Raw genomic sequence first — 9325 nt, forward strand, 5'->3', positions numbered from 1 at the left:
CACGGTTTACTCTGTTGCTGAAATTGGAGGTGGCAAAGGTAGAGAGTTACAATGACCTAGAAAAAGACAATTTATGATTTCTGTGTAAACAACCATCACTTAGCTCATCAACACTTCATGGTGGTTAGACTTTCAATAATCAAACAAGCAACTTTTCATAATAATGCTTATGGCTCTGAAAATTGTATACTCTGAAGAGTGAAAGAGCTGAAACAAGAGCAGAAAGGTTTTGGAACCCAAGAAAAAAGGCATTTCACCTGGAAATGGCCTTCATAAACCTGTTTATGGAGGTAAACATGCTCACGGCCTTATCTAAGAACGACGGTGCCTTCTCTGATTTCTCGTCCACATTTCCAAATATCAGCTGCATATGAATGTAGGGGAAAGAAGATCAATTTATAGCGGCCACATAAGACACGTTTCTGAACTGAAAAGTAAACCCGCTAGCTATTCAGCTAGACAATCTCAACAAAACGAAGCTGAGATTTTAGCTTTAATAATAGGATTTAACTTTGCTGAGATGAAAAGGCATATAGTGACAGAGTTTGTAGAGGCATTTAACTTAAACTATAGCATTAATTTTGAGCTATATAGGTTTGCTTTATGCAAGATTTCTCTTATAATCAAAAGGTCAATGGTTGGTTCCAGTCCTTCAGCTCCTTGGACTAGCCACAATTGTCTAGTTGGTACTTTAGAAAAAATAACATAATTCCAATAGCCAATAGCACTGATAAGTTTCTTTTCATTATCATGGCTCAATTGTATGCAATCATGAGTATCCACTTGGAAAAGTACTTATTGAATGTTATAAGATAGTAGATGTGAGGAAATGACCTCAATATCTGTTGCATCAGGACGTCCGGGTTGTTCTTTGGCCAGCAAGTATCTACCCGGCCTATTTACATCATCGTAGAACACTTTCCACATCCTACATGGTAAATGAAGTGTTGTAGAAAATTCATCCCAGTAACAGGCTCTTCCAATTAAAACGCAAAGTTCAGGCAAACTGATGCCTATAAGTTTCACTTACCTAGGATAACATCTAAAGATTGCTCCAGTTGGCAAAGGTCTCATCGAGTAAACAACAGTGAAAGTGCTGCATGTATCACAGTTTGATAGGACCAAGAAAGAAATACCTAATGTTAGAAACATAATATCTTGTTTAAATATATTTGTTGAAAGCAATAGAAAGACATTTGCAACTCAGCAATTAATGAGAGCTTGATGAATACTTGCCTTAAGAAATATCTCCGGAGATTGCGAACATTGATTCCAACTCCGACATCTTCGCTAACAAGCCGTGGGTTCCACATGATAAGAGGCCTTGGCTAATAACATAATAATGAGGAATGCTGTGTAAGCAAAATGATCCATCTTAGCAGGTAAGATTGCTCTAGGTATAAATACATATGCAAAATATTTGAGTTTTATTACTTTTATATAAGACATGACAAAGGCAGGGCGCTTTGAGCTGCATGCATGGTCACGGAGAACTGTCATATAAGAACTAAGAATCCCAAGGCATAAAATAGCTAAAACATGGATCAGATGAGACCCAATGATAACTAAAAAATGGATTAGCGTTGCTTTTTACTTAACGACAAAGTTTTCAAAACAAAGGCCAAGGCATAAGCACAAATTTAACTGCTATAGTATGAGCAACCAATTTGGCAAGCAAAACCAGCACAAAAAAATGAAAGAATGATGCTAGAATTGTTCATCAAAGAAAGATAATTGAAAGTCTTATTATTTTCTCTTCAATGAAACAAAAAACTTACTGGATCCTCAGAAAGAAGGGTAGCAACTCGTTCCACATACTCCAACATCTGATAATCAGGAACAACCATAACTACAACTTCATCTTCGTTGTCTACAGGTTTCCGGTCGCTTAAGCTGCATCACAGATGGGAGTAACTAAATTCAGAAATAAAAGAAAATTTGGGAAGAGGACATATACAGTTTAACTACAATCCAAATTTAGAAGAGCTAGGCCAGCAAATTTAAGCTAACCAAATTTTAAGACCTAGGCTACAAGAAAAGATTCTGGGTAAGTTGGCCCAGATGCTTTCAATCTCCAAACAGCTGTGTGCTTCACACCTATACCAGCCTAAACTGATTAATAGCATATTCATTTTTTTTTCTACAACTGCCATAGCAATCTCATCAGTCTCAGTTCAAAATGTTCAGTTCAAGTTGATAAACTGGCTTTCAACATTATCAAGGTTCAATAAACATACATAAATTGATCCTTATGCCTATTCCCATGAAGAGGAAAAAGATTTATGGTCATGTATTCATCAACCAAACTCACAGTTGATACATTAGTTGCAAAAAAATGGAATATTTTCTGAAAAAATGGGATAAATGACATGATAGGGTTTCATCCAATTTTTCTTTTATTTTCAATTGGCATGGTATATGAGTTTATTTCAAGTAGATGTATTATCTGTTGAAGAATTCTACTAAGGGGCTACCAGTAAAATGTTATCAAACAGAAACTAACTAAACTGAATGATAAATGAAAAAAGAAAAAAAACACAAGTACCTGGAAAACCCAAAGTTTGCATCCGTCCACTGATACTTCAGAAGAGCAGCTGCTCCAGCATCAGGAAAAATGGCTTTTACTCTCTAGGAGATAATTAACCAGAAAGTACATGAATGAAGCTTCGAAGCATATGATTTTTCAGGACATTATTATCCTCTATAATGCTTAATTTAATATTATCAACCGCATAAAATGGTTCTTGTGCTGAATAAAGTGTGAGTATCTTAGTTCCCTATCTGAATTTACTTGATTTGATTCAATAATTTATTCCATTTTGATGCATATTTCGTGCAAGTTGAGATGTGCACTTTCTCATCACAATTGCAAAGTTTATCAATAGTTATGTCGACATACAATGGAATGGTGCCCAAAATGCATGAGGAATAAGCATATACAAAATTCAACTACAATTTTGCAAATAAAACCCAAATAAGTATCCATTTATGGAATTAAAGGGATAAAGAACTAAAAGCATTTAAACTTGATTTTCAGGAGGAAAATCCTCCAGCAAGCCGTTTATGTCATGTAAAATTTTATCCACAGTGACTAAACAAATTTGTGATGTCATGCATTGTTCAGTCCTTCCAGTAAGCATATCCGAGGCCAAGAGTATAGGGGTTGACTAAATCAATATGATACATTTTAGGGAAACTACTTTCTGACCTGACCCCCTGATTCCTCTATAAGTGACTCCAAAAAGATTCTTGATAGTTCCCATAACTCAGCTTGAGCACCTTCAGCATCAAGAAATTGTATTTGAGGAATTAGAAGTTCTACCTGAAAGAAGAAAGAACATAGATTGTCATCAAGCCAAAAATGCTTGAAGATCTTTGCACATTTTACATCTCAAGCCAGCTAAACAGTAACCACAACGTTTTGACAACATAGTAGTAGTAGTTGTAGTAAATATCAAAAAATTATATACTTCCATTTCGGCGACTTATCAAAACACTCTGAATTATACACTAATGTAATACATGAATGCTCGATCAGCACCGAGTTTGCAGTCAATTAGTCGATAACACTTACAATAGCTCTCATTCCTCCGGAAGATATGAACGAAGCACTTGCTTGACTTGACTGCCGGATCGCACCCTCCAAATCCGATGGCAAGTCACTGGATCAAGGCAAAACCCATCAGTGAGTTTGTTCGCCTCCAGTAAAATTCACTGAATTAAGAATTAACTATCAATCCACAAAAAAAGGAAAGAAACATACAAATCCTAAATTATGCGGCTCAAATTTCCAAAAACAAAAGGGGAAAAAAAGATTACTTTTTTATACAGAAAAACCAGAGAAAACGTTTGGAAATGATTGATACTTCTCTAAGATCATGGAAGTAGGATTGTGTGGTGGCAATCGAACCTGTCTTGGTCTAATTCTTGCTGTTCCGGCACCGCAGCCGTCCCTGAATTGGGGCCATCTGAAGACAGCGGGGGGACGTCGGAGGGGGCGTCGAAATTCTCAAACTTGGCGCGCGCAAAGAGTCTCCCGCAGCGAGTTAGGGCCGCGGACGGGGTGCGGCGAGGCACGGGGAGAGGACCGGAAGAAGCATGAGCGTAGCTGCTGTAGAAATTGTGGCAGGATACGGAAGCGGCAGTAGCGGCGGCCATTCTTTAGCTTCTGCTAACGCTCTCCCCCTCCCCCTCCTTCCCGAATCGAATCACCCGAGACCGGAGATAATGCAACATTACTTGATATGCATTATATATTATTCCTACTCGTCGTCAACTCTTAGCGGCCTCACCTATCTATCTTTTTTGTGGGTCCCATTTAACTTTTTATATATATATATATATATATATATATATATATATATATATATATATATATATATATATATATATATATATATATATATATAAAGACTAATGCTTTTATATTGAGTCAAGTTTTCCAAAGGAGAACAGAGTTCAATCCAACCGTGCCTGACGACGGAATAGCAAAGGAGCTCCAATGTCTCCTAAGGAATTAAGTGTTGTGCACCGGCCACGGATAAGGGAACAGCAGCAAAGGAGAATCCAATGTCTCCCAAGGAATCTGATGAAGTGTTGTGCACCGGCCACGGATAAGGGAACAGCAGCAAAGCAGCTCCAACATCGCGGCCAGAAATGGAAAGTTTACGTGATTTCACTTGGCCACTAGAGACCACGGCATTAGGTGGATCAGCGGTGGAGAAGAAGAGCCTGGAATAGCGGAGGGTGAGGAGGAAGAGGGAAGGCCAGGAGGAGGAGATGTTCCACGGAGAGGGCAGAGGAAAGAGGGGCAGGGGATGATCGAAGACCTACAAATCTAGAGGGATTAACCTGAATGTATTGCGATGAGCGGAAAGAGGAGGGAGCACGAGGAGCAGGGCCAGAAGGGATCCCCTTGGACTGAGAGGAAGTGATCCCAGTCGCCGGAAGGCGTCCTGGTGGGAGAGATGAGGAGGGCACGACGACGCGGTTTCCGTCAAACTATCGCGTGGAGCCACGTTTACACGCTTGGTCAATCCCCAAGTCGAAGTCAACGGCTTCTCCTAGCGCAAAGCTTCTGCAGTGTGGTGTAGTTTCCCTGCATTTGGTCGGATGTTTCGGTAGGGGAGACGCGGAGACTGTGCAACAGCACTACTCTACGCTGCTGTTCCATAAAGCGCCATGCAGCATAGTCGAATTACCTCGCCCTGCGCTCACTGATTCCATGATGGAGCTACCAGTTTCAGCAAACAAGCCTGAGCACCATGATCTCCCACACCAACCAGCATCACCATCTCAATTTTCCGGCAGCAGAATCAACGTGTTCGCCATCATCGGATTCGTCTTCCTGACGATCAACTTCCTGGACTCAGCCTACCGGTCGCGCCACGATCCCTCGGCGCTGGCCTTCGCGGTGTTCATCTATTCGGACTTGGCGATGCTCTTCGTTTGCCTGCGGAATTTCGATAAACTGGGTGCCGACTGCTCACCGGAGAAGAAGGAGCGGGTGAAGGCCACGATTTGGGCCCTCGCGTCTGCGCTCAACCTGGCGCTCGCATGGCAAGTGGCGAAGATCATGCCGCCGATGCTCGCTGTGGTTGTGTGGCTTATGGCAGGCCTCGTCACCCTCGGTGGGTTTTATGGTCTGTTCCTCTACCGGGATGCCGACGACATTGTTGCTGCCCATGATTACTCTCCTGTCGAGAACAACCAAGTATCATCACCCGAAGAACATGTCTAATATTGCCAGTTATTGCTGGAAATTATATATATGTGTATTATTATTATTTTTGTATTGTGTTACTGCTGTGGACCAATAAAAAGCTTTATTATTTTATTATTTATGATGGTCGAAGATTTCAAATGCCAATCAAACATTGAAGCAGGATCAAAGGTGTTTAACGTCAACGCGTATTAGTCATCTCCGTAATCCATAAACCATCTGACATCAGATTAGAGAATTTTACTCAACAGATTACAAAAGATTTTCTTAACTATACAAGGATATCTCTCTACTCTTTATTATGTTGAAAAAAATTTTCTAATCTATTATCACCAGATTATTGGTGCCTCGAAAAGGCCAAACACATACTTGTCTGTCCATATTCTCGTGATAGTATCATGTATTTTTATATTCAATTATATGGATGAAAGATTTAAGATCAACTCAGTATATTATTCGTTGATCCTTAAGTCGTTCCTCGTCTTTCAAATTAATAATAAAAAAAGACCAGAAGAAGATAGATTTTAGAACCTTCACATCAAGTAAAATGTTGTACAACTTCTTAGAAGTCGAAGTCTTGCTCTTTGATCAAACAAAGACCGAGTCTCTAATTTCACAGGATAACAAACCAAGAACAAGTTTCACTTATCAATTACACTAGTCTTTCTCATCTAATGTGCTCTTCTGTGAGCCTGATTTTTCCGATCGGTACGATAAGTTTGTAAGAAATTATTCGTTTTTAATGATGAACGTATTATTATGTTTTTTATGTTTCGGAGCTAGAGAGCTTCAAAAACTACCTATGAAGGTTAGAAAGATATGATAAACTTATGAACCCTTAATTCTCCTTGGATCAACTTATTATCTAATTGGCCAAGTTGGCAATCCAAATCGTCATTCATTTGGTGATGACGAGTGGAAAGAAACGTCAGGGTGGAAGGATAGGTCAAGGTCTTCGCAGTGGTGTCTACAAGTATTACAGCTCTAATCCTAGGAAACACGCTTGTGTTTGTTTGCACCCTCTACTTCTTCGTCTTCCTCTTCTTCTTCACGGAGACAATGGCGGATTCCACAAGGATTCATATAGCAGGTGATAGCAGACCTTCAAGCTGTGACATCCTGGTTGTCTTCAGCTTCCTCTTCCTGACGGTCAACGCTGCCGACGCCGCGTGCCGCTCGCTTAACGATCCGGCCACGGTGGGGCTGGTCCTCTTCTCCTACGTCGACGTGGTGTGTCTCTTCTGCTGCCTCGCGCGGTTCGAGAAGCTCGGCCCGGACACCCCGCCGGCCAAGAGGAGGAAGCTGAAGGCCGGCATCTGGGTGCTGGCAACCGCGCTCAGCCTCGCCTTCACGTGGCGCGTTGCAGAGATGATGCCGTGGGCGTTAGCGGTTGCTCTCTGGGGCATGTCTTTGTCCGTGGCACTCTCTGGCTTTTATGGCCTCTTCCTCTACTAGCAGCAAAACCATTGTTATTATGCTTGATGTAGTTGGATAATAATTTGCGTGTAGATGATATATATACTGATAGCAAATAAGATTTTCTCAATTACACGAGAAAATTTGAAAATCCTTTCTTCTAAAATATATAAATAGATATTATATTTAACTAATTTAAGTGTGTTTTATCATTACATTTCAATTTATCATGGTATCAGAGCGTCTATTGCCTTAGAGCAAGATTTATCTTCCTTCCTTATTATCCAGCGATATCTCCTTGGTGACAGCAAGCAGTTGATCCTCCTCTTCAACGATCGTAGCCTCTGCTTCTGCCATTGACCGCTGCTCCTTCCTCCAACCGAAGCATTCCGGTGGAGATATGCAGCCCGTGTACGTTCATCACTATCGCTGAACGCATCTCCAGAGCCGCCATTGAATCCACTGTCAGGCTTAGGTGCAGTCCTATAACTCCTCAGCCAGGTTCAACTATATATCCACACCGCTGATCTACCTTCTACGCGAGAGCGCAATGTTAGTTGCCTCACCACTGCCACTCCTCTCTATTGTTGTGTCCTCGCTCTCCAGCCTCTCAAGCCATAGCTCCACCATCGATGGTGAAGCCATCGAATGACATCCAAGAGGCAATGGTTGTAGCAAACACGACTAGCCCCACCGCTCCTATGACACCTCCAAAGTCCTCAAGCTCCACCACTACCACACCAGCTACTATTGTAGCTCCAACTCCAATGAGTAACGACGCCACCCCTACCCCCTCGGTGACTCCAAAGAGTAGCCCTACTACACTCGTCACGTTATTTTTGTGGAGTCTACTTTTTCTTTTCAAAACCATGAGTATCCTACCGTCTAAGCTACTTTGATAAATATACATCATTGGAGTATCTCTCCGATCTTGCCACACAAACCTCTCACGACACTATCCGGTCTTTACCCTTAGGATCCACACATTATTATAACTCCAGTTTAATAGCTCCTCACTCCCTCCATTATTTTTTCACTCCATTCTTCAAGTTTCCCCTATTGATGAAGTAATTCCCTTGACAACATTGCCACTGGCTTTACCTACTCCTAGACCTAGTGACATTGAAGTGCCATAGGTTAGCCCGGTCCGTGTCAGTGACTCACCATTGGTTATACCGACAACACGACCTATCACTTCCATAGTCCCTAGACATCTAATGACAACATGCTCTAAAAGTGGTATTTTCAAACAACGTCAAATCCTTGACCTACATGCCATAACAAATTCCTCTCTTGAGGCTAGTGAACCCACCATAATTACTCGAGTTCAAAAATCCCCTAATTGGTGTAAAGTCATGTGTGAAGAATATGATACTCATCTCCATAACTCTACGTGGACCCTAATACCCTTTCATCACACCCAAAACATTATCGGGTGTAAATGTGTCTTTCGAATTAAGCGGAACCCAAACGATTCGTTGCTAGAGATAAAGCATGTTTAGTAGCCAAAGGGAACGCTTGAGTATATTGTCTTCCTCGAAGATAATCCAATCGGTTAGAGTTCTAAAAAGTAAATCGTACGGTCTACAACTAAAGCTGAATACCATGTTATAGCCACTGCTATTGCTGAACTCAATTAGGTCACCTCAAGGAATTCAACATCAACTCCACTTTTACTCTTACAATATATTGTGATAATATTGGAGATACCTACTTATGCGCTAATCCAGTATTTTACTCACGCATGAAACACATTGTCATCGACTTCCACTTTATGCGAGATCAAATTGTCAGATATTAACTACGTGTTTCTCATGTACATTCGACTGATCAACTAGTAAACTCACTCACGAAATCTAAAGCTCGCAAACTATTTTCATTGTATCGATCTAAGATCCACATCCTTAACAGAATCTCAATTTTATAGAGGCATGATAGCAAATAAAATTTTCTCAACTACACGAGGAAATTACGTTGATCAATTGAGAAAAATCCTTTCTTCCAACATATATAAATAGAAATTATATTAAACTAATTTGCTTTCTCGTTTACAATTCAAATAATCATATATTATATATGATATCCCTATAGGTGTCGACCCCCCCACCGATGCCACGAAACGAAGCTCGAAAGTCCATAAATTTGTTACAACAGCACCATGTATCAATAACCTAAAAATTACCAACA

At 40.7% G+C, this 9325-nt stretch overlaps 3 protein-coding genes across 3 annotated transcripts; 2 read left to right on the plus strand and 1 right to left on the minus strand.

Moving 5' to 3' along the window:
• Positions 1 to 136: 136 nt before the first annotated feature.
• Positions 137 to 4243, minus strand: LOC103969383 (uncharacterized). The gene is made up of 9 exons (XM_009382890.3): positions 3911 to 4243; positions 3575 to 3662; positions 3209 to 3322; positions 2546 to 2628; positions 1779 to 1893; positions 1237 to 1328; positions 1031 to 1096; positions 835 to 928; positions 137 to 364 (listed from the first exon to the last, which is right to left on the minus strand). Exons 1-9 carry the CDS (start codon positions 4156 to 4158, stop codon positions 254 to 256), a joined length of 1011 nt encoding a protein of 336 aa, XP_009381165.2. The 5' UTR covers positions 4159 to 4243; the 3' UTR covers positions 137 to 253.
• Positions 4244 to 4491: 248 nt separating this feature from the next.
• LOC135624156 (uncharacterized) lies at positions 4492 to 5839 on the plus strand. The gene has a single exon (XM_065127560.1). The coding sequence runs from the start codon at positions 5225 to 5227 to the stop codon at positions 5738 to 5740; it is 516 nt and encodes a 171-aa protein (XP_064983632.1). The 5' UTR covers positions 4492 to 5224; the 3' UTR covers positions 5741 to 5839.
• Positions 5840 to 6729: 890 nt separating this feature from the next.
• On the plus strand, positions 6730 to 7332 carry LOC135624428 (uncharacterized). The gene has a single exon (XM_065128025.1). It carries the CDS (start codon positions 6782 to 6784, stop codon positions 7175 to 7177), a length of 396 nt encoding a protein of 131 aa, XP_064984097.1. The 5' UTR covers positions 6730 to 6781; the 3' UTR covers positions 7178 to 7332.
• The last annotated feature ends 1993 nt before the right edge of the window (positions 7333 to 9325 follow it).

The sequence above is a fragment of the Musa acuminata genome, chromosome BXJ2-10, assembly GCF_036884655.1.
Source record: "Musa acuminata AAA Group cultivar baxijiao chromosome BXJ2-10, Cavendish_Baxijiao_AAA, whole genome shotgun sequence".
Taxonomy (NCBI): Eukaryota; Viridiplantae; Streptophyta; class Magnoliopsida; order Zingiberales; family Musaceae; genus Musa; species Musa acuminata.